The 25658-nt window shown below is 42.5% G+C and overlaps 1 protein-coding gene across 1 annotated transcript in view; it reads right to left on the bottom strand.

The window, feature by feature from the left end:
* The window catches only part of TBX15 (T-box transcription factor 15), an 89403-nt gene that overhangs the window by 10630 nt on the left and 53115 nt on the right, over positions 1-25658 (bottom strand). The window contains exons 3-7 of the mRNA XM_071433221.1: positions 18322-18423; positions 16403-16574; positions 15874-16041; positions 12321-12385; positions 5386-5483 (exon numbers count right to left, since the gene is read on the bottom strand). Coding sequence (XP_071289322.1) covers positions 5386-5483; positions 12321-12385; positions 15874-16041; positions 16403-16574; positions 18322-18423 — 605 coding nt within the window. The remainder of the gene's footprint in view (positions 1-5385; positions 5484-12320; positions 12386-15873; positions 16042-16402; positions 16575-18321; positions 18424-25658) is intronic.

The raw sequence follows: 25658 nt of genomic DNA, 5'->3' as shown, positions 1-25658 counted from the left end.
GGGGGAAGAGTATTATACTGAATAAGTTACAGGCAGTACAGACAAACTTTGGCAAGAGAGAGGTGATGCCTGCCCAGAAAGGGTAATGTTTACAGACAGAGAAGCTGGAAAAGCAGCAACAACTCAGCTCAGGGTATCTGTCTCACATCTGCTGATAGCCCGTGCAGACTTAGGGTCTGTCTGGAAACATCGTTACTACAAGAAAACATTGTTTCTTTCCAGCACTAAATGAGACCTTTGAATCTCTTCCACACCGAGGAGAGGGAGCCTTTTGTGCATATTCTTGTTGACACAAGTCTGCAGGGTTAAGATATTCCCCTCTCAGAAGTGGACAGTGGGACCTGTACTCAATCAGTTTGTACATGCATGCTGCTTTAGAGCTAGCACCAGCTGTCTCACCAGCAAGGAACACAGCCCTTTTTCCCTACAGCACCCTTCTAGATGATTTCCAACGCTGATCTCAAGAGCCATTAATGCCAATTTTGCAGACCCTCTAGGAGGTGTGCTCTCTACTCTCTACCTCCTGTCCAAGATCAATGCAGATGCTCAAGCTGATGGAGAAGAGGTTGAATCTACTGCATCTACCCTTTGTTGGATCCCTGGCAAAAGCACTTATTCAAGAAAAGAGCCCATTTGGAAGGAAAGCTGCCCTGAGAGCTGACCAGTCATGTTTAAGATGTTTGACTCTTGTGGATTTGTTATTCATGCATCAAAACAATAATTTAATGACAAAGTGAATTTTTATGTGCTGCAAGCCTAGTGATAGACCACATCATGTGACTGTCACATTAGTCCTGAAGTTTTACTTAGGAGGTACTTCTTCCTACCAACTGCTAGGGTAGCTTTGATTTCATTTCTTGATAATTCATCGGCTTTTGTAGGAAGGATTAGATACTCATCACTCTTCTAATACTGCCTTTTTAGTCTCTATGTCCTCACAAAACTTAGAGTCACTGATAGTGATCTGCTCATCACCATATCCTGTGGGAAAATGGATATCACAAATGAGCCAGCAACAGCTCTTTTTACTCTTAGTGACATAATGCAGAGTTACTGGAACTCTGATTTTCTTTTTTTCTCTCCCTCTTTTTTTTTCTTTTTTATGTTCCCTTTTAAAATCAAGAAACTGAGCCACAAATTTTTAATAATGAGAATCTGGATGAGGTTCAATCTAAATTTTGAAAACATATTCCAATTAAAGGCTTTAATAGATTCTTGGCTTTCTGCACGTCTCACTGCCATATGCATTCAATAACCCCAAGCCCCCTTTCTCACCAGCAGTAAGTAGACTGCAGTGTGGGTGATACCGTTCCCCAGAAGATCAGCTGCTCCTGGATTGCCATTTTTGGAGCATTTCGTGCAAAGGTTTTTCTCAAGGGGGACTTCTTGCTTTCAAAGCTGGCTGCAGATCTGCTGTGATTGTGTCCAGCCTGGTGCTCACTCTTGCGAAGCTGCGGATACTTTTGGTTACGCACTCCAAAAGAGAGGTTTTGTTCTCAAGCCAGGGGATTTCGCTAAGAGAGCAGCATGTTCTTTCCCTTGGTAGGACAACATGGTGACCACTCAGGTCACAGACCTGCCAGGACTTGCTGATGTGCTGCCCTTCAATGCAACACGTGCAACTAAAGCTCATGGACCACAGGATTCAGCTGCAGCAGGTATCTGCCACTGGGTGCGACATCAAACCCTCCAGTTTGCCTGGCAGCTGAAACCCATCATTGTGCAGATTAGAAAGTTATTCAATCCCTGCATGAAACAGCTGCATCCAGCACACCAAGTATCGATTTTGGTGTGTCCCTTGCTCCATATAAAGCTTAGGCCAAACAAATGAGCAAAGCACTAGGATGTAGGTCAAATGGCAGACAGGATAATGTGGAAAAAATTGTAGTATCTTTAGATAATTGTATCACATAGATGTGTCTGGAATACTCTGTGCAGACTTGTATTTAAAGAAACTATTAAGAATCTGGAAAAGTTCCCACTAAAAGATAAATTAAGTGATTGGTTCTATTCACTTTGAGTGACACAGAAGGGGGAGATAAAAACCTGTAAACAATTAAATGTATGAAGAAGGTGGATGAGGGGAAATTTGTCCTTAGCTCTTTAAACCCCACAAAAAGGTATAAGCATTTAGTTAGAGCAGAAAACTTGAAGTCTCTTGAATGAAGCATGCTTGCATGCTTGCAGTTTACCAAGAAATCTCTATTGCCCTTGCTACCTCTGTCCCCATCACTACTGACCATTTTGCAGTATTTTTGGGGTTTGTACCTCTTAGGAACTGCACTAATTCATTTAGGTCTGGATAAGTTAGTGCTGGAACCACACTGCCGAGTAATACTGGGATTGTCCTTACAGGAGGGCATATTTGTAGTTGTCAGCTTGGAGATCAGTCAGCTCCTCATTTCAGAATACACACTAGCTTTTCGAAACTGGCACATGTGGCAGTAAATTAAATGCTCTCCAAAAAATCATCACATTTATACAGTTATTTTTATCAGTCAAATCTCTAACCTGGCCAAATAATTCAGTTGGATTTGTTAGGCAATACTATCTTGGAAAATTCAGGTAGCACAGAAAAATTTAGCTTGAAAGCAAGGAAGACACCATATTTATGCTGCTGATGCCCCAAACTTTTGCCCCTGAAAGTGTAATTTTTCCTGTTACAGTAGGATGAATCCATCTCTAGAAAATTGAAACTGAATTCCACAGTTCCCACAGGGAAACTGTTACAGCACATCCTTAAACTTAATGTAACTAGAACCTACTGTACTTTTTCCTATCACCACAGACAGTATCTTATTTTAGTACTTTTATCTATTTTCTCTCTCCTCATAGGCTGGATAACCATGGCTTGCTCCTCAGCAGTCCTAGGCATGTGGCCACTCTTGCTGCCCTCATCTTGTCTCTCTGCAGTGAGAACTCACTCCTCTTTAGCTGCAGTGCACACCTCTACTCCCAAAAGTCTCCCGTAGCCCCCAGGCAATTTCCCAACATTTCAGGGGATAAAAGGAAAGCTTGCATGTCCTCAAATGTATATTCAGAAATGTCACATATCCACCCAGCTTTGATGAAACCAGCGGGATCTGGTATTAAAATATCAGTTTATGAAACAAAAAAACCCTTAAAGTTTCTAATTCACAAATATATAAAGGTATGAGATGACACCATGCAGCTCAGAGCACTGAAGCTCCAGATGAGTGAGGAAGAAACGCTGGGGCAAGTCACATCTATGTAAAATCTCAGAGGATCTGAGGTTCAATGGCTTATGCTGATGTCAGCTCTTAAACGACAGTGATTTGCTCACCTGTCACCCAGCTCATGTGCTTGAAAGCAAGGAGACGAAGAGGTGTGAGCACGATATATCCTGGTTGTCTTACATTTGGAGGGAGGAATCACATGTGGCTTAAAGCCACCTCAGCATTTTTTTCTCTTTCTGTAAGCAATTCCAAGTACTCCATACCAGCATGTTTGTCCTTGCCTTAGGGGGCTGTCCCAGCAGCCAGAAATTAAACTAGAGCATGTTTGTACCTTAGCTTTCCACCTGTTTTTGAGACTGGGGTCAGCTTGTTGCAGCAGTTACCGGAGAGATGAGCACTATGAGGGTTGGAATATTTCTGATTTATTATTTCACATGGCTAAATGCAGAGCTCAAAAACCCTTTTGTAACAAGTTGTTAGGTTTTGAGATCAACCTGTAAACACAGCTTCAGTTAAGGGCTGCCCTAGGCTTTATTGTCTCTGGTGCAGTGGTGGTGGTCCACACAGGGCCTGCTGGTTACAGAGTACTGGCCTGCTTTCTGGCTTTTCAGCTGCCAAACTATATTATAACAAGCTAAAAATACATTAAATATTTTCCTTTCCTAATATTACCTTACCACGTAAGCAGTAGTTGGACCAGGCACTAGGATGTTATCTGATAACTGAGGGGAGGGAGGCAGGCGAGCCCGGATAGGGGGTGAGACATCGGAGAGAGGCTGCTTCAGTGACTGTGACCAGGAGGAGAGGCTGTTATGTTTCTATTTAGGTGGGTGATGAAAACATTTCTAAATCCTTGCTTTAACCCATCTCTGACCACGTGCCCCACCACAAGTGCTCCTCGACACAAGCCCCTGAGTTTGTGCAAAGTCCCTCCTGCCCCATGCTGCGCTATTCAAGAGGAGTTGGGTGGTCAGGTGAAGACCATGCATGGGGAGTCTAACAGAGCTGACTGGAGCGTGCTCTGTCCTACTTCTGTGCTGTGCCATCAGAAAAAATATTTAGCAGATGACCTGGGCCCTGGGGTGTTGCATGTGGAACTGGCATGGGGACAGTCAACAAGCAAGAAGAGATTCCTCAGCTGAACACTCTTCTGATTCTGCCTCGGTGATGGGCAACCCCAACAGCCACCACTGCTTCCCTGCGTCTTGAGGAGAACACACCATCCATCCCTAGGTGGATTCAAGATCTGGAGGGAAGTTTTGGGGGTGATGTCAAGACTGAATATGAGAGGCTGGAGATCTGCTACACAGGGCAGGCATTTGGTGTTGATTGCTTACCTTTGCTGGTGTCACATTTGAACACCATTTTGAATTGCTTCTTTTCTTGCATGTACATTGTAATAAAAAAAAGTATCAGGCTGCTGCCTTGATAACTCTTTCTCAGTGATCACTGTTTTTAACTAGAAATAGCTGCACTAAAGTGAATGGGAAAGACCTACCTCTGCAAAAAGCAAAATAGCAACATGGCCTGAAACTAGAGATGAAAGCCCTACTTAACTAATGAGATATGTAAAGGGCAGAAGCTATGAAAAGACACAGCATGAACACTTGGCCTATCCAATAATTCCTCCCAGATTCTTACTAGCAGAAAGTGTCTCCAGCAAGGCCACTGTGTTTTGAAATCAGGGTAGCATGACCCCAAAGGGAGACATATTCTTGGTCTCCTAAAACTTCCAGAGGGCAAATCCCACCCCCACCCCACTACTTCCCCTTGTGTTTGCATACAAATGGCAAATGTAAACTGTAAATGGAGAACAACGTGGCTGAGAATTTCCTCAATCTTTCTGTGTTCTCTTCACATTTAACTCATGCTGTGTACTTGGGCTGATTTGCCCAACCCTACAATGCTTCCTGCTCCTCCTTCTAGCTCTTAGGACTCCAGCTTTTGGGAGACCAGGGAACCCAAGTGATTCCATTGCACCTCATAAGACACTGCCCACTGTTTCCATCCCCCTCTCTGCTCTGTATCCTCTCACTTCAGCCAAGACCTCGACAATGTGTGTGACATTCCCATTCCACTCGCTGGATGCACAGCAAAGTGTGTGCATTGCTGCTGTTATGTCCTCTTCCCCTGCTCTTTCTTCAGGAGAAAGAGCAATCTCTTTCTTGCCATCTCTTTGTTCACTCACCTTGCTGCTTCTGCATGGTAGTGAAATCTTCAAAGGTGAGAGTGCGCACGGGGGGCCTCCAAAAGGCATAGGTCTCCATGATGGCCTCCAGCCCTGTCCTGTGCAAAGGAAAGAAAATAAGGAGTGAATAAGAATGTCACCAGCTGGGGATACAGGCACTGAGGAAAGAAGGCTCTGACCTTGCTTGGCAAGCTGCCAGCAGCCACTGAAAGGTCACCTGGCATCTGTGAATTCCTCAAGTGAGTCTTCCCTCACAGGTGCTGACCACGAGAGTAAAATGAAATTTCCCCAGCCCAGGATTTCAAAAGTTCCTAGCGGTCTATAAATGCCTTTTTCCTTTCTAGCAAGAATCTCAAGCCTTCTGTCTGCTTTCCAGGGGATGCACGACTGTCAGCTCCTTAAGGCATACTCAATTTATCATTGAGTGGCCCTCCACAATTTTGGATAAGCTGTGATGCAAATAAAGAAGGCCTGGGACTCAGACTATGTAATCAGAGAGATTTTGTGAATTGCCTTTCCCTGCCACTTCATAGCTCTGGACACTGTTCCAAAGTGCTACGAGAAGCCATCAAAAAGGGAATCTTCTTGGTTTTGAACTTCGACTAGAAATGTGTAAGATGATCTTTCTAAAAGATCAGTGATACAACTGCTTTGGGTCCCTAACTCACCAAAACACTTATCAAAGAGAAAAAGCCAAAAACCAAGCAAGAATTTTTCTTCTTGAAAGGCTGGGGTCTCAGATTTTTTCTTGTTGTCACCACAAACTCCTAGCTCTGCTGGAAGTCTCTTTGTGCCACAGACTCAGTGAGGACACAGGTGTGTTACCAAACCCACTGGAGTTTCTTCCCAGGAAAAGCTCTCCTCAGTGGAAGTTGTACTCTGTTCCCCATTCCTCACCTTCCCCAGCCTGTTTTCCCACAGTAGGTTACAGCCCTTGCACTGACTGAATACCAGGAGAGATTCTTCATCAAATGCGAGAACATATCCCCTTTCAATGCAAAAGGCACAACATCCCCAGAGCTGCTCATCAGATGTTGAACTGACACTGGAGCTGCCTTTTCCTTCTGAAAATGTCTTTCTGCACATGCCTCCACTCACTCAGTTAACTTTCCAAAGTCTCCCCGGAAGCTTGGATGCTTTAAATACATTGGAGTTGGCAAACCAAACTCTGTATTTTAAGAGGAGGTTTAGAAGAGAGGTTATTGCATGGTGTTTATTAGCTGCTAAGCTGTTAGAAGTAGAAACAGAAGACATCTTTGCATAGCAGTCTCACACTAGTGCTGAGCACATTACAACAAAACTATTTGGTTAATACAGTGGCCTCTGCCAGCTCATGGAGCTCAGATGCAGCAAGGCAGGGCAGAATTTGAACCCATCGGCCAAGCTGTGTTCTGTGTGCAGAAGCTGCCCTTTGACTACCGGTACCACCCCCAGGATTTCCTCTGCTCCCTGTGTATGAAAGTCACACATGTTCAGACTCCATCTGCTTCTCAACACACAGAGCCAGGAAGAGAACAGTACATTTTTGCAGCCTCAAGAAATGATCCCCAGCCCAAACACTGAGGGAAGACTTTCTGTATATCTGGGTACTGTATATCCAGGGGGCATAAAATGCCCTGAGCAAGTTGCAATGCAGCCAGACCTGTTGTTTAAAGGACCTGCCTTGATGATTAGAACCACGTAATGTATCAGAAATGCAGACTGAAATTTCCAGCTGTGCTATTCCAGCTGCTCTGTGTCTGCCACAGGATGGTGTGGGGAAGCAGGGAGGCCAGCTTACTGAGAGCAGTGACACACAGTCTGGCTCAGTCCTTAGATCCCCAGGTACACAACCTCACTTTGCACCAGCACAGCGCTCTAGCTCTCACAACTCACCTCCAGTGAAATCCAGTCCCTAATAGGAGGTGGCTCATGGAGGCAGTAAAAGTAGATTAAATCTATTACCCTTGCCTCTCCCTACATCATGATCAGCTCTTCAATTGACTCACGATTCAAGGTTTCTAGCTTTCCATTTAACACTTTCCCCTATATCAATACAATTCTCAAAGGCATCATATAATTTCTACTTCTAAAATTAAAGGAAAAAAAAGAATAGCCAAGACATAATAAAAAGAAGAAATAAAACAGTAAATTGGGAATAATATATTGCTTTCAAGGGTTGGACTTGACTGTGTCTGTGGGCTGATAGGGGGTAAATGGCAGCACTGAGAGTGTCAGAGCAGCTTGTAAAGCTGCTCTATTCCTGCCCTGCATGTCAGAGGAAGGAAGGATGCCAACACCAACAGGGACCGACCTCCTCCTGCTCCAGGGGAGCAGCTCTACAACATGCCCCTTGCTGTGAACACAGCTCCTGCCACCCGTCCCCTTCCACACTGTGACTGCTGGCAGCAACACTGTGGCCTTGCCCTGCAAAGCTGAGGGCAGCGTGGTGTCACAGGTACCTGAAGAATGAATGTCAAACTCCACAGTTGGCTCTTCCTTCCCCAAATGTGAATCATTTACTCCCACAAGTTTGCATATGTTGAACACGTGTATAAAATATCCTCTCTGAGCATGTGGGTGACAGAGCTCAAACTTATGTCCACTTCTCCTACGCACAAATTTAAGCCTCTATATACTAGATCAACCTTTTTTCCCCATTAGTTTGTGGGTTTCTTTTTTTTTATCTTTGGTGTCTGGGTTTTGGAACTCTTTTTCTTCATGCAGAAAAAATGTTGAATGTTGTGGGTGTTTTTGAAACAGCTTCTAAGCAGAACACATCCTTACTGAATTTTCACATCCTTCCAGGTATCAGACAAGACCCATGAGATAGCACCTTCATGTGCTAACCTGCTAGACAGCTACCACACTATGAATGGAGTCTTGGAGAGGAAAAAACATTCATTCGTGCTAAAAACAACTCTTTGTTAGAAGGCACACCACAACTGTCTACTGATTTTACAGCCCTAGTCCCAGCCTTTGTTCTGTCTGCAATGAATTTCTATTTTTGAAGGAAAATGTTGAGGGGATGAGGTGGGAATCAAGAAGTTTAATCCCTGTCAACTCTAATAACTGTCTCTCCTGTAGCAGTTCATGACATTGGTGTGCTCCCACAGTCAGCAGAAGTACTGGAGTGCCATTCTGTATGTGCGTTCCACCCCCTAACAAGGAAAAGGATCCCCACCTGGCCAATGAAGAGACATTTTGGGACAATAATAAATGTTGACAAAAAAATAATTGTTTTCAGTGTTTCTGAAATGTCAGGAAATTTGGAGGGCCTTTGCTGAGGGTTGCTGATACCAAGTGTGCTGAACATTATCCATGTGGCATCTACTTTCTCTTCCAAGGAACTGCACTGAAAAATTAACTTCAAAATATCTATCAGGCCATAAACCCTTCCCTCTCACACCATCTTTATGAAGGAAGTAAAAAAAAAATTATCAGAAGGTCTCACTGCCAGCATTTTTTTAATAAGGTCAGTGCTTTAAAAGGTATCCAAAATTTGCTCTCTCTTTTTCATTCATTCTTTTATTTTTAGTGCTATAAAGTTTTAATAATAGGCAATAAATGAAACAGTTCCATTGTCTGAAAAATGAAACGAGCTATCTGTGCACCTCCATAATCCATCCCATATGGCTGATCCTGCCATTTCCACTGCACACAGGATTCAGGCCATCATTTCATTGTTTGCTGGGGAAGCCAAACTATTGGCTCCAAGTGTCCTCCTGGCTCTCTTATCCTAGACAAAGCTCAAAGAGTACTTCCAAACAAACAACTTTTATTCACCTCAGCTGCCCACATCTGAAAGGAAAGTGCTGGCTTTTCCTTCAGCCTAGGGATTTTTTCTTCCATCACCCTGTTGAATTTCCTGACTGTTTTTCCCTTCTGGCTTCCTCCTGGATAAGGAGCTGCTGCAAGCATCCCACTGTCAGATGAACTTTACCCAGTCTCTAAAAATAACCTCTGTGGCATTAAACCTGCACCCTCACTACCCAAACATTTGGCTAGCTGAGTTCCATATGTCAAAAACAGGTTTCTCAATCTCTTGAAGTTTAGGAAAGCAACCAAGTAATAACCTGCCTTATTCATACATTATGTGGGTATCCTTTCACCACCAGAAAACTTCTCTTTCAACAGCAGGAACTTCTCTTGTTGCATTTCTACAGAGACTTTATGTGCTTTTGCAAAAAGTGTGGAAAGCCCAAAACTCTAGATAGAGAGAATCTCTAATAAACATGAGCTAGGATTGACCTTCAATCACAGGCTACCTCTGCCATCCAACAAGGCTCATGGTTAGATTCCCAAACTCCATTACTTAACATGGTTTGAGTGCTCAAAGGCTGCTTAACATTAGCAAGCTGCTGAGCTGTTTTCATCCTTCCCTCTGAAACACCTCAGTGTTCCTTCTCCCAGCTCAAGGACTGAGGCAGTAAGGACTGGAGAGACACTCATGAAAATAAGTGACGGAGATCCAAGAAAGGAGCTGGGAAAAGATTGCTCCCCCATATGGGCACAGTCAGCCACACTATGATGGGGTATCCCCAGAGCAGCAGGGTTTTAGCAGCCTCTTGCACTGATGAAGGGAGATCACAGGAAATAAAGGGGCAGGCTGCATGCTGACGGAAGTGGAAGATTCAAAATGGAAGCTAGTTTTAAAAACAACAGTCGCCTCCACAATTTCTGCAGCAGGAGACAGCAATGAAACAATAACAATAAATAAGTGGAGGAAAAATATCCATCTCCATTTAATGGAAGAGCCTCAACATAAAGCAGAAAGGAAATATCCTAGGAAAGAAGTGGCTTAAGAGTTCCTTATCGTCCACCATGTCCCTGGGAGTTCTTTCCTCCATCATTTCCATTTCTTTCCTCCATTATTTCCTGGCCAATAACCATGGCTCTGACTCAGTATCCAATGTCTCTGGAATAGGATGTCCTGGAGTTGCCTCAGAATTCTGTGTCTCTGCCTCTTGCTGCTGCCACACCTTTATTTTTTCTTTTAAGTCCTTATACATAAAACCTTTTGAACATGTACTACTCACTTGGCTGATTCACAAATGGCCCTTCTTCAAATTACCCTATTTCTTTTGCAAAGGAGAAATTTTCATTTTCAGCAGGACCTTCTCCAGCCACAGTCTGAGGCACTGCAGTTGACTGAAGCTGTGGGAAGGACGTGGGAAGTTGCAGAGTATCACAATTGTTTTTTGACCAGTGATCCTAACGAGATTACAGATTCACAAGGGAGAGAAAAGCCATCCAGCACAGTTAAGGAAAGTCCCATTCGAAAAGTCCTTTCCACACACAGCTTGGACTTCAATGCTTTCCTCCCTCCGATGGGAATATCTGTGTAAGTGTCCTCTGGGAAGGAGGCAGCTGAGCATTTGTGTCCGCCCGTAGCTGACAACAGCAGTGCAACTGCAGCCAGACCCCTGCTTGTGAGGCAGGCGCCTGACTGCTATATATGCTTGCAAATACCTTTGCCTGTTTTTTTCTTCCTAAAGCCTCAGGCTGCTCCCTTTGATGTGTAATACCTTAAAGATTTTAATTCCTCTTTACATCAGCAGAGAGCCTTACTGAGCCCTCCCCACAGCTGCAGCCGTGTAGCAATTTCCTGCCCTTTCTTAAATCAATGAGCTACAGAGATCAGTAATTCCCAACCTTTTCAGGAAACTGTCCAAATTCACTGAGCTAGGACCTTATTAATGCCTTCCACATTAATGCAGCCCACCATGTACCTGGAACTGCATCAATCCCTCTCCCAAACCCAGCCCCCAGTGCAGCTGTATCTGTGCACACAGGGAAGATCTCGTACCCAGGACACACTTTGCTCTCCCCACACAGGAGAGGAGAGCAGAATAAAAGTCACATGTGCCTCAAGGAGAACTGGTGATCACAGTGGGGATTTAAATGAGTGGCAATATCTTCATGCATAAATTCAGTAAGATAACAGCAGAGGAGCTGAGCTCAGGTCCTTTGAATGTCTTCTTTGGGATGATGGAGAGTGTAGCACTGAAGTGGGTGGTGGAAAACACAGGGCAGCTGCCCATTCATGAGCACTGACCTCACCAAACCTCCTTATGAAGGAGACAGCAGTCCTGGTAAACACACACAACAGGAGCATGCAAGTAAAACTGAGTTACAGCACCCATGGGGACAGCAAATGAGGGCTATGCACACAACTTTTACTCTGGTCTGCACACTCAGAGCTTTGCTTTACAACCCTAGGCTTCTTGTAATGTAGTCATATATGTCTAATTGTATAATTAAGGTTTAAAGCCTTTGTTACACTGATTTAAAGGATACCTACATCATTTAGATCTGAAATATTTACATCTGCTGCACATTCAGCTGTAGGATACATGAACAGAAAAAGATGAAACTTTTTTGGATTTTCTTACCTTTTTTTGATAACTCTGTAATGTCTTTTACTAATACAATGGGGGGATTGATTAAAGCTCCATTTTAACTACTGTGCTGTTAAAATATAATTTCTTCTAAATAATATTTAAGGCGTTCTACTTAATTTTTCCATAAAAATCATGACAAAATTAAGCAACACAGTCAAAGTGAAACCATTGGACACCACTGGATAAAAATTGAAATTATTTGGAACTAAAACATTTTTTGCACTTTTATCCTTCACACCCATGAGAAACTTATTTTTTCTCCTAACATAAAGCAAGCATTTGCTCTCCAAGCTTTGGCATTACCTGTGAAAATTAAAATTTAAAAATGTCCTCCAGCCAACTCTGCATGTAATAATGAATAATTCTTTTGCACAGTGTTAAGCTGTGACCTATTTGTCTGTGTTACTATCTGCAATCCCCTGTTTTTCTATGTCTGTTTCTCATTTTAAAATAAAAAAAAATGCCTTTCTCAACCATAGACATTTGCCCTGTGCACTCATCAGGGAAAGGAGGGAAGAGATCAGTGAGGAAACACAAACAAGTTTCTGTTACCTGTTTCTCCCAGAATCTCTGAAACCTTTGGCAAAGGGGTTTCTGTCAATTTTTAATCTGGTGATCTAAAAAGAAGAAAAAAAATTAATTGATATTTTCAATTTTTTTTCTTTCAACTGATGAAAATTGTGGATGATTTCCATTCTCGCCCAAGCCACCCCTACAATGACCTTTCACACTTATTTCCCCAGACCTCTGTCAAATGTGCCCTTCCATTATCCACCAACAGATAATCTGCTTATCAAAACATGTCACCAGAGACAGAAATCATGGTAGCATTAGGAAACCTGGCACAGTGCTGGGGCTGAGAAATTGTTCCTGGAGTAGAAGTACACCAGGTGCAAAGCCCCAGGAGCTGTTATTTATCAATGGCTACATGGTTTGGGAAGCAGGCACTCTGCTCAAGTTTGGCTGCTATCTGAGTTATCTCAGCCTCAACACTCCAGATATCCAGCAGCTGAAGGCAACTCATGGACTTTCAAACAATGCTGAAGAGAAAAGCACAGGCTACAGCCCCCAAAAATGTCGGGTGGCCACCCAGTCACACATACAAGTTGCTGTTGTTCTGGTCAGCATCAAGGCAGCCCTCAAGAGTTTTCTGGTCCGTAAATTTTTCAATTTTTTTTCCCCCTCCTCTAAACAAAGGAGGTAGCAGCCAGACTGAGTGCTTTGGGGGAATCTGCTTTCCTGCTTTATTTTTAAGCATGAATTCCATGTTGGTAAGTACAGACTATAACACTGGGATCTTGACCTTGCAGCCTGTGGTGTTATACTCCCTGTTGGCTATTCCACAACCCGGTGTAGCAAAAGAGCTTCCCTCTGCCAGCCTCAGCTTGTCCTAGAGATTCTATGTTTGGAATGAAAGAAGAGTGAGGTCTCCAGAACCTACCAAATTTGAGGTGGTTTTGCTGAAACTGCTCAAAAGGGACTAGTTTAATACAGTCTGATCTGATGGGGATTTGCAGGTGTTTTGCTTCTGTCAGAACCAAGCCCCTACTCTGGATATTAACCTCAGATCTGGAATGCAGCTCCTATTTTTGCAGAAGCTTAATTTGTGAACTTAATTTCCGCTAGCCTGACTTTGCAGCTGTCCTGGGACTTGTGTGTACAGAGACAGATATGTTCTGTGGAGGATGGAATTACAGCAGAGGGAATCCCTGTGGTGGATTTGCTAACATTTTACAATTGTTTCCAGAGACACTTCCCCCAGTAAGGCAACACTCTGCAGCCACTGGAGGGCATGCAGGCAGATTCAGGGGATTTAGATTTGGTTTTAATGAAAATGTTTCTCCAGCCCACCAGAATCTCCTTACTGGTATTATGAAAATGTGATTGTGTCCCCCAGATCTTTTTGAACACAATCCCCAAACACCTGGAATTCAGAGAGACAGAAATGTCAGCATTTCTTTATGGTGAGGCAGCTTATGGTGCCGATCCCTGACAGGGATCCCTCCCTTAGCATCTCCCTCCCTGTCTAATTATGTCTTATAATTCTGGTCATTAAGGAAGAATGGCAGGCTTAATTCCAGTAATTTCTTCTCCTTTCCCTATCCTCCTTCTTTGTCTGATCTACAGTCAAGATTTGTAGAGTATCTGCATTTGGACAAGGGGGGGGCAGGAAGTTTCCCATACTGCAATGATAGCAAACCCACCTATCATTGTGTGTTTTGCAATGTTTTTGATGCATTTTGGATCCTGACTTAAGTCAGCTCAAGGGGACCAGACTGGGAATAAAACCTGGGAGTCATGGGAAGAAAAAGAAGCAGTCACAGGAGCACTATCTGCATCTGCGCTCTCTTATACATTGCCAAATAAAAAACTCTAACATTTCACTAAATTGTTAGAATTCACAACTGTTAAAAATTGGTTAAATATTGCAATCTGCCTTAAGCTGATTTAATAGGGGTCTGTCCTTCAGTCCCAGAAGACTGAAGTTTAGTTTAAGAAAGTGTAGATCACTAACAAAGTCAAGGTCCCTAGAGAAAGAGTCCTGCTGTGGTGACATCTTTTCCTTACAGTATCTAAAGTCAATACTAAGTCTCATTACTGAGAACTGTGCAAGACCCAAATCAAACACAAATTATCATAAAATCACAGAATGGTTTGGGTTGGAAAGGACCATAAAGATCATCCATTTCCAGCCCCCCTGCCATGGGCAGGGACACCTTCCACTAGACCAGGTTGCTCAAAGTCCCATCCAACCTGGCCTTGAACACTTCCAGGGATGAGGTACCCACAGCTTCTCTGGGCAACCTGTACCAGTGTCTCACCATTGTCACAGTAAAGAATTCCTTCACAATATCTAGTCCAAACTTACTTTCTTCCACTTTGAAACCATTCCTCTTATCCTGTCACTACATGCCCTTGTAAAAAGTCTCCCCATCTTCCTTGTAGGCTCCCTTCTGGTACTGGAAGACTGCAATTATGTCACCCCAATGCCTTCTTTTCTGATCCTTACTTACAGTGGGAAGCATTTTGTTTACCCAGTCTTCATCCAGGTCTCCATCCTCTCAAGATGTATGAGAAGGGAAGACTCACTCATTTGAAGACTAAGGTAAAAAGGTGTTAAGTACCTCAGACTTCCCATCAGTTGTTACCAGTTTTCCAGCATTGGTTATCAGGGGGAGCTACACCTTCTTTAACCTTCCTTTCCTGGTTAACTTACCTGTAGAATCCCTTCTTGTTAGGCTTTGCATCCCTTACCAGATCTAGTTCCAGCTTTGCCATGGCTTTCCTCACCCAGTCCCTATACAGGGTACATGTCTTTGTTTCTACTGCCTGTGCATTTGTTTCTTTCCATCTGGTTTTCCCAGCAGGTCCCTACTCAGCCATGCTGCTCTCTTGACTTTCTTGTCTGATTTCTGGCTCCTGGGGGTTGCTGGCTGTTGGCCTGTATGGAAGACTTCCTTAGAGATCTGCCACCTCTACTCTGCTCCATGTCCTGCTCCTAAGGGCAGGCTCCCAGGAGATCCTAATGACCATCTCCTTGCAAAAGTGGAAGTTTACTTTCCTAAATTTCAGGTGTATAACTTGACCCCTTACCTGACCCCTATCCCACAAGACATGCATGCATGAGAATTTCAGTTTATATGCAAGACATGCATTCAAAGGCTTTTTTTGTCAACAAACTGATGAGATTGGGCCTTTTCAAAACTTTTTCCTTCACTGCTATAAAAAACCCAATTGCTTTGTCTCTGAGAGAACTGATCTGGAGTTATAGCTGTACTGCCTTAAAATTATAGTGAGGACAGGATATTTTAGTTTGGTACCATGAAGTAGCAAGGAAATTTGAACACAACACATCTCTTTACAGTTGCTCTTAGTTACTTATTTTACAGTAAAAGCTACAGCCATCTTATCTTCAAGGTGGTTTCCTAGCTAGATACTTCATGTCTACACATTACCCCAGAGCAAGCAAGCATTTTATTTTCTTTTTTTTTTTTTGTAAAGTGTAACTTTTCTATGCTTCTCAGAGAAGTTAGCGTCTCAGTCACAAAGAGCACACTGATTATTTTTGTGAAGGCACAACATAAAAGGAGCATGAAGGATTTACCTGTTGATTTTGGTAAGCTGTCACTGTGGTGAAAACAGTCTCAGGGAAGTTGAAGGTTTTCACCCCATCTCCTGAAGGAACAGGCTTTGTAGGAGAAAGATCACTGCTGAAATCCTTGCGGATGACATGAACACGAGGCTGATACTTATGCATTGAGTGTAAGATTATCTGAAAAGAAAACAAAAGGAAAAGGACCTTTTTTTCCCCAAAAAATATTTTACACAACATCCAGATGTACAAGAAAGTAGGAATGGAGTAAGAGTTAATATGGAGAAAATTATCCTTTTCTTACAAGCATGTATGAAACAAAGTTTGTGCTGTGAGCAAAGAGAAAGGTGCTTTATAGGATCAGGCAACATTTTGAAGAAAAGCACTGAAATAGCAAAAAAAACCCCATAAATCTGGAAGCAACCACAGACACGTGTGCCCAACAGGACACAGGAGCATCAAAGCAGCAGCAGCACCCTTTCAAGTCTGAGAGGAGCAAGGCTAGGACAGCACCAGGCACCAGGATTAACTTCTAACTTACATGGCCTTGATCATCAAGCTCGTTGTTGGTCAGCTTGAGCTTGTCAAAACTGACCACCTGCCTCATCCAGGTGTCTCCAGAAGCCAGGGAGTCAGGGTGGATGTAAACCCTGGGGGGCACTGGGGAGTCAGCATTGCCAGCCACCATCCACTTGGAGCTGTGGTACACATACCTGAAAGAGGAAGGGAGGTTTTCACTCACTCACTGCAGGAACACATCCAGGGCTCCCCCTCCCCTGCCACCCTCATGCACCCCAAGCTCTCATTTGCAGTCAGGGGAGAATGTGCTTTATTGCAACCTCCTACCTTCTAAATGAAAGCCAGATTACCCCTGAGCCACTTGTTCAGACTTGATTCCTTATTAAAACCACCTTGCAGTTATTTTCCCTGTAAAACTCTGCCACATGTGTCCTCTCAGCTCCTTAACCCTCTCTGAGCCAGAGTAAGAGGCTGGAAAATATGGTAAACAAAGTCCTCTCTGAAAATATTAATAAATACCCTGCAATTTCTGGAAATCTGCATTGTATCTCATACCAGACTTTGGAAAACACATGTGGCTTCACCCAGAATGGGCAATATCTAATAGATACCAGTAAAACAATTGATAAAACAGAATTTCTGGTTTGAAATGTTGCAAAAAAGGAAATTCCATATAGTATTACATACATTGGGATTAGAAGAAAAAGTTATTTTTGTGTTCCTGTTCTAGCCATCCTATATATACCATAAATTTCTCTACCACAGCTTTGCCTAGGCACCTTTTTTCTCCTGATCTGCAGCTCCTTCCCTCAAAGGCATTTCACCAACAGTTCTACTGACACCTCTGAGTTTTGCCCTGTGCTGCCTTTCACTGGGTCTCTACTCAGCTCTGCTAAGATGTTCCAGTTTTTACCTACAAACAGTGACTAATTTCCTGTATTGTCACAAGAAATTGGGGGGGGGGGGAAGAAAAAAGAAATGAGGAGTCTTTTCCTTTCCTGTTAATTTGCTCTGTGTGGCTGCACAAGCCAAGCAGGGTAAGAAAATAAACATATTTTCAATGTCAGTGTTGCTAGAACCACACTCTTAGAAAGAGGAAAACATCCAGCTGAGTATCAAACACTATTTTTCTGCTTTCCCAGGGAAAAAGAATTTTTCCTGAGAAAACACCCTGTACAATTTGGGAACAAAAATGTACTATTTAGCATTTGAAGCAGAGGTTCAATTCTGAATCCTTGAAATGTGGTTCAGTCAAGACTGTTTGGAGGAAAGACTTGCTCTCAGGGGTCTTTTAATAAGAACACATAAATCACGTCAGTCCAGAGAGTTTTCTGGGATGCAGAGGATCATGAGTTTTCCAGAGTATTTTTTAAGATCACAAGCCCATTAATATCAGAGAAATCTCCTCTTCCTGTCTTCAGCTCAGCAGTGGGAAGTTTCTCAGTGACTCCAAACTGTAGGTCAGGGACCAATATTCACTGAGGCTGCTGTGCTGGACAGTGAGCACTTTTGAAACAGAAGTCACTCAGTCCAGTTCAGGCCAGACCTGAAGGGCCTGGCTTATTTCCAAGCTGCTCCTTGCCCATTCTTTTCTTGAGGAAGTAAGGTAACTCAGCCCCTGGAGATAACCCCCATTGATAACTCCAGTTCCCTCAGACAGTCATTGCTAATTGTGTCAATCAGGAAATGCATGACAGAGATCTCCTCAATTAAAAACTGCTACTTGAAAAGAGAAAGATTTCACTCCAAAAGTGCAAGAGAATGTATTAAAACTCTGAGTTTGTGTCTAAAGATGCTGGTCAAATCAGCTATGTTGGTCTAATCAGTAGGGTCTCCTCCAGCCCACGTTTGCAATGGTGTTTAATGCAGGTGTCTGTCCTAGGCTGCCATTGACAGGTAAAGCTGGTACAAGATTCCTACCTCTGCCCCTGAAAATCTTACCTGTATCTCTTGTTATCCACAGGGACAATGTCCATGGCAATATAATACTGCTGGTGGGGATCCAAGCCTGTAATTTTCACCCTCATGGCTGGAAACATTCTCCTAGGAAAATAAGAGTAGAAATAAGGAAGAAAATGGTGAATAAGGAAGCTGAACAGGCTCCTTGTACTCTCTGGCACCAGAACATGCTCCTTTACACAGCCCAGTCCTTGGCATGACTCCTCTGGGCTTGGTGTGGGTAGAAAAGACTGTGCTGGCAGTGCTTTGAATCTTCAGTTTTTTCCCACTTAGAAAAAGGGGTAACAGGGTAACAGCCTGTAAGTAATGATAAAATACTCACAGTCAAGCACTCTGTTCCCAGTTCCTAGAAGACAGTTCTGCTATGCTTCACACAAATCATCCTCTCTAAGGCATTTCTAGGATGGACAGTGTGCTTTTACCTTGTGTTTTTCCCACTGGCCATCCACCTGTAATTCCTCTCTCATATTCCATTAAATGCAGGATCACTTTAGTTCTCTTTTTTTGAGAATGTCACGTTTCAGTAAAGAGTTTGACAGTACTGAGGTAACATTTGAAGCAAATGCATCATCCTGAAAGATCCTGTGGCTCTCATGTTTGCAGATATTTAAGAAAAACATCCCTCAAATTAATCTGTTCATTAGGAATGTACTTCACATTCAACAGAAACACTGGCATTATGTCATGGCTTCCTTGAACTCCTGGTAGTGTTTTGTGCAATATATTTAATAGGTGTTGTCTTTTCTGTGCCATATGATCCAGATCTATCTTAAGCATTTTCTCCTGATAGACAAGGTATGGAACTCTACACCAACAAGAAACAATTTCCAGCCTTTTTCTTCTTGTCTGAGCACCAGTTAAGCTCTGCTAAACACAGTCACTGTTGTGGAAGTGTTTGTAGCTAGGCAATTATTTCAGAAGAGAACAGATCAGAACAATTCTAACCTTAAAGCATGTTAGTGTTAGTGTGGCTATGACATAATTTCTCCTTCTTAAAAATTTTATGGTGGCCAGTAGACCAATTTCTATTCTACACCTCCCTCAAAGAGCATGCTGAGGGAATTACTTATGCCATATTATATTTCCAACTCATGTGGTATTTTTACACCTTCATAAAATCTGAGGAGCTGAACTGAATGAGGTGCAGCAGGAATTGAGCAACATTGAAATCAGAGCAGAGGAGTGAAAGAAATCCTGCATTGTTTCACTGTATGTTAACCCAGACCTGAGCTCTACCTGAGTGGCTTTTCAGCCTTTATCTGAGAAAAACTTAAGCTGAAGTCCTATAGGATGGTGTTACTCAATTAAATGACTTCTGGCTAGAAAATACAGAGCTTTGGCAGGAGAAACCCCAAAAGTACTGCATGATTATACAAAATCATATTCTGCTTCTCTGGTAAGTAGACATATCCTTGAGAGATGGAAGTATGTGGATGGAGGGAGGATATTAAAGGGCAATTTAAGATCACAATGCCAAAATAGTAGGAAAGTGTGCAAGAAATGTTTCTAAAAGTCATCCCTACAAACCATCATGACACTTTCTCTTCTATTTAATGAGAAAAAATGAAATGTCAGAGAAGAAGATTTAGTTCTCCTTCCAACATTTCTGTTTCTCAAAGTATTGCTAGTGAACACAGCCTGGAGGAGGAAGAAAACAGGAAAGCTTGTGACAACGTCTCCGGACATGTCTCTCAAACTTTGCATGACAGAGATGTGATCATGAGGATCTATATCATTCTTTCCCAGCCAAGCCTCATATAGCTCCATGCAGAAGAGTGTGGGAAGGAGGAGGATGCTCAGCCTTTGCCTTACCCACAGCTCTTTCATTTCAGGCCACACTGAGAAGATAAGAGCTGACCTATTAGTAACTGCATCTGCTTAGGAAAAGGGCAGTTATCGTGGGGGGTGGGAGAGCACCGTCCCACAGCTGCCACAGCACAGCTAACCCGAGTTATGAGAGACGTAAAACTGTCAGAAAAATCGTCTGCAGAAACCCTTCAAGGAGAGAGCAATTTGTGCAACTGATGGTGTGAGTTTGCTAGTAGAATGACTGGGGGGGAAGTGGGGAAGGAATAATGGATTAGTCTTGAGTGGCTTGAGGGCATTACCTTGTTTCTGCCACAATGGCTCATTAAATCTGCCAAGCCAAATGGGTACAGGATGTGGCATTTTACAGTCCAGCTCTCTTTAATTAGAGAGAGGTGGCTTGGGAGCAGCTAAAAGGTAGGTCATGTTTCAGAGGGTTGATGAGAAACCCAGGATTAAATCAGAGTCTCTTTGGGTCTAAGTCTGCACACTGTGTTTTGAATGAGCTGTGTGTCCCAAAAAGTTCTCTCCAAATCTGCAGCCTCGTGTAAAGTTGCAGTATAGCCTGTGGGGTTGTTTGCTTATGAAATGCCTTGTAAAAGATTACCACAGACCATTCAGCAGGCTTAGAGGCTAATCTCTAAAATGATCGGAGAGAGCTGGGCTGATCCCACTACTTTCTCTAAGGTTTAAGTGTATTTTTCAAGTTTTGTAAATTATTGCTGTTTTTCTTTTTCTGTGGGTATAAAAGTAACTTAGGTTTCTTTACTATAAAGATGTGGCCTGGAACTGTCACAGCAGGTCTACAGCAGCAGTGCTGTGTGGAAAGAGGGAAATGGAAAAGGCAGAGGCTAACAGGGGAGGCTTAGGGATGTGCTCGTGTATAATCATGGTAAAGTCCCAGTTCTCTGCATTTCCTCTTGGCTGGCTCTTGGTTGCCCAGAGGCACCAGCCTTATAAAAAACAAGAGGCTCAAAGGTTTGGAAAGAATTCAGGACATTTGGATATGGCTGGATTAATAAACAGTCAAGACTATTTCATCTAGAAAGGTATCAGCTTCAGTCAACAGCTACAGACACGAGGGCTGTCTGTTTTCATAGGGAACATGTGATGACATATGATATATTTTAGGAGGAGGTTTTTTATCAGCAGCAGTTTGGGATGATCAAGTTATTTATATGTTAGCTTTACCACTCAGCAGGAAAACAGTCCTCCAAATCTTAAGATTGTGAACTTACACACAGTACCCTTGTAGGGGAAATATGACATGATATGAAATAATTTATTACAACTGCTTTAGGACCACTTAGAAGTGTTTTAAAAAACCTTTTAGCAACAACAATGTGCCTCAGTGTACTCAATTTCTGGTTTTCTCCTAATGAGATTGGAGTTTATGAACATCAAAGGCGAAGAAAACTGATGGTAGATAAATACCTCTAGAACTTAGTTAAAAAGTATTTGCCAGCACAGGAGTGTACTCCTATTAACAACCATGTTTGGGCACTTTCAACAAAAAAAAAATTACTTAGGTTGTGTCAGCTAGCAGTATATCTTTTGGTGGTGGTATTTGAAACTTTCCTTTAAAATACAGTTTAATTTTACTTTGTGAAAACTGGTCATAGGAGGAGGATCACAGATATATCCCTGAACTGGATTTTTTTCCCCAGTAGAATAAACTTTCAGTTTCTTACCCTTAAGTTAGGAACTTAGATAAGAGTAGATTTGTATAAGGGTGACATCTATTAAATGCAAACCCTTAAATGAAGCAATGTGCTCTTCGACTGCAACAAAAGAAATAGACAGAATAGTCATTTCCCAGGCATAAAAATAATCCAGTATAGAAACTCTGCAAAATATAATCTGATTTAGGTCTGCAGATTAAGTATGCACAGTGTTTACAATGTGTGTGAGTTTACAGGACAACCTGAGGTTATCCTTGTTATTTCATATCTCATTTCCTTGCATTTAAGACTGATGCCAAATGTATATTTCTTTAGAGAAACAAATATGTAAGGAATGAAGGCAAGGCAAGGCAAGGCAAGGCAAGGCAGTGTAGGAATGCCCTTCTGTTTCCCTCTGCAGCATGGGATCATGGAGACATGTGTGTTTTGAGAGAAAAAGCTAAGGGCAGGGCGTGGTAGCAAATGGATTTATTGTTTATGAAGGAGAAGGAGATCAACAGATCTTCTCAGTAGCTCCCAAAGGGGACATTCTTCTGGAAGCTGGAGCAAGGTTATCTGGCCCACAGGGCTAGGAACTCTAAAAATCAGTTTGGTAGCTTGCTATGAGAAGTTCTCTTCATGGGCCCCTTCAGCAACAACCAAGCTTGATTACAAAATCTCTGTTGCTCTCTCTAACTTAGGAGCACTTTGGGACCCACCTTTCTCTCCACTGGAAAGAAAAAATAACACCTGGTAATGCAAACAGCCCTGAGTACATTCTATTAAGAGCTCAGACTCATTATTTCAGGAAAGCAAAGACACTGCAGGCAAAGTACCACTTAACCTGTCAGGAGGCACCGAGAAGTCAGGAGAGGACAAGGTCACCTCTTTCACTCACTGCTGGCTTTTTTCAGTCTTACTACCAATCCTGGCCATCAGCATTTTGGTTTGAGCCATCCTGAGCACAGATATGGTAACTGTGATATGACAGATGAGATCATTCCCCCATTGCTGAGGTGAGATCCCAGCTCTGTTACAGGTAGAACCTGTGTTCCCAGAACAATACCTCTTGGATGTGCTGGGATGCATGGTAGCACTCATGAAACCACCTCCATAAACAGCAGGCAGCTGTTCCCTTCCAGAGGAGGACTCCAAGCACTCCCTGTAGTGTATTCCCCCAGGAATAAGTGCACATTTCTCCCCACTTTGGGCAGCACTCCTATGCATCGTTTAACAAACAGTTACCCCTGCAGCTCAGGTGACCACAGACATTAAATAGGGACTGCAGAGTTGTGGAAAGGTTTCAAATTCCTCCACTGATGCTACCACTATGATCACTGTTAGTAAAGGAGAGCAGTGAAAAAGAGTTAAAAATTATTTTAGGATTAGTTCAAATCAGTATGACCTGGGGCTTAAGATGAACTTATTTTATTTTGTACAGAGTTCAAGGTTGCCTTTCAAACAAAAAGGAGATAAAGGTAACTGCAGATTTGACTGTCTGCAGCTGACAGCCATTTGCATCTTTTACACAAAGAAAAAAGGTGTCTTTTTATAAGCATCTGATTAAAATCTAAATAAAAATGCTTTGATGGAAAGGAAAAAGGAAGAGTTATAAGAGGACTGGAGTAGGTTTATGGAAACAGACAAAAAAAAAGACATCTATAAATACAGCATCAAGAAAAGAAAAACAACAAAGCAGAATTAGAAATGAGTGAGAGTAGGAGTCTGAAAGTCAAAAAATGCAGGGCAGGATATAGCCCCATAACTATGTTTGAAATGAGAACGTAGGTTAGAAATTAGCATTACCCAGCAAGAGCAGAGAGACATTGTGGGGACAGACAGGAACCAGGCAGTGCTTTACAAGTCATAGAAAATTAAGGAGCAGCTGTAGTTATAGGCAACTGAGTCTGTAATTATAATGGCTTTCAAAACAAGAAGGCCTTATGGGACTCAGGGTTTCCAAAGAGAAAGCAACAGGAGTAAAATCTTCTGTGGGGGAGGAAGCAGATGCAAATTACTCTGTGTGTCTCTAACAATTTGAATAAGTAGTAGGAAATCTTCAGGAAATAACACCAATTCTGCTATTTATGCCAGAAATAATAAAATCTAATCTCTGGAATGCATCATGTATCATGCATCCCATATGGAGAAACAGGACTGCTAGATCCAGCTCACCCATCACAGACACATCTTCTCTGAGAGAAAACTCTTTAACCTACTGAACTGGTTAACCATTTCATTTGCAAATTCTATCACACCTGTAAGGACCATCCTCAAAAAACAGATGTATTACCTAAAGAAACTGACCAGCTCTTCATTGTGGTTTGAAATGATTAACCTACAAATGTAGTCAACAGAAAAAGAAAAAAACAGCAGCACTCCAATATTGTTAACATCACTTCTGAAGAAGAACATCATCAAGTAGAAAAAACACATCTATTTAGTATTTACATAGATTTACTGTGGACAGTAGTGTGACAGTTGGCCATCAGGACTCAAGCAATTACAAGCATCTCCTTCCAAGGAGAAAGGATATTATTTAGGATTAAAATGAATATATGATTTGCGTGGGAAGTTATGACTCTATTGTGATACATAATTTTCTGTAAGTGAAAAAATTATCCACGGTGGAGCTTGTAAGATGTCAGAAAGGTCAGCTACTTTGTTCAGAAATGTGTGAACTGACAAGATCCTCTTCATACCACTAAGTTTCAGCCATTTTCATTTGAACTGATGGGCAAGGACATATTTATGCTGCTTTTAGTATCTACTCCATGTATCATCAGAGAATTAATTATAGTTAATCTAACAGGTAATAATGTGTTATTTTAAGTTTCTGAAGCAGCATGATCCAGGCACCAGGACAATAAATCCAGAAAGAAGGAAGATGGTTCTCCCAGTGCCGTATTTAATGATGCTGGACAGATCATTTAATCTGTTTAGGTCTCAATGTCATCACCTTTGAAAAGAGGATAATAATGATTGTCTCTGTGCCTGCTTTAACATCTCCAGAGAGGAGGTGTTGTGCAATAGCAGGTGATACCATTCCTGTTACTTTGCCTCTTCTGTTTGAGGCAGGTCAAAACCAGCAGCCCATTCTGTACTGGTGAAAAATGCTTCCTTTGCCACTGAAATCTAAAACTGGGAGCTAATCTGGGTCTGATAATCTTCTTCAGGGATGATCTGGGTTATTTGTCCAGTGTAATTTTCCTTGGATTATCGGGACTTTCTGGGGCTAGAGAGCAATAGGACTCACTTCACAAGCATGTAAAACAACAAGTCGAGCTGTTCTGGAAAAAATTGAGAGCACAGATATGAAACAACGCTGTAAAAAATAGAGCACCGTGGGTTTCCCCCAAAACTTGGGAAAAATTTCCCTGCTGCGTCTCTGCGGCACAGGCGGGACAGCTCCCGGGTCGCTCCCGGTGTTTGCTCGCCTCGCCGGGCTCTGTCCGTGGTGCTGATGTTCTCCTTGTCCGCATCAATCGGAATTTAAACCTCATTAGGTGAAGGTAGGAAACGGCCTGCTCATGCAAACGTGCCTAAAAATCCTGGTTTGGGACATCTAGAAATGTACAACTACCGCTGGATTGTGTTTTGGCAAACAGACTCCTAGCCATTTTTAAATAGCAGTGAAGATCTTCCCCTTGGCTAACCTGACATGGTGAGGTTTTCCTTTTTAAAAAATCTGGCTAATTAAGTGGCTCTTTCTAACCTCAGCTGTCATGGTATCACTGCAATAGCAAAGGAAAGCATTAGGGTTGCACATTTTTCATACAGGAAGTCTTTAACACTGCATCTATTTAGAGCTGCAGGAAGACATTCATTTGGTGCAAAGGTGAGTTTGAATTT

Source organism: Agelaius tricolor, unplaced genomic scaffold, assembly GCF_023055355.1.
Source record: "Agelaius tricolor isolate 1412-34295 unplaced genomic scaffold, bAgeTri1.0.p SCAF_9, whole genome shotgun sequence".
NCBI classification, from domain to species: domain Eukaryota; kingdom Metazoa; phylum Chordata; class Aves; order Passeriformes; family Icteridae; genus Agelaius; species Agelaius tricolor.
The sequence above is the reverse complement of the archived record's forward strand: the minus strand, read 5'-3'. Positions and strand labels throughout refer to the sequence as shown.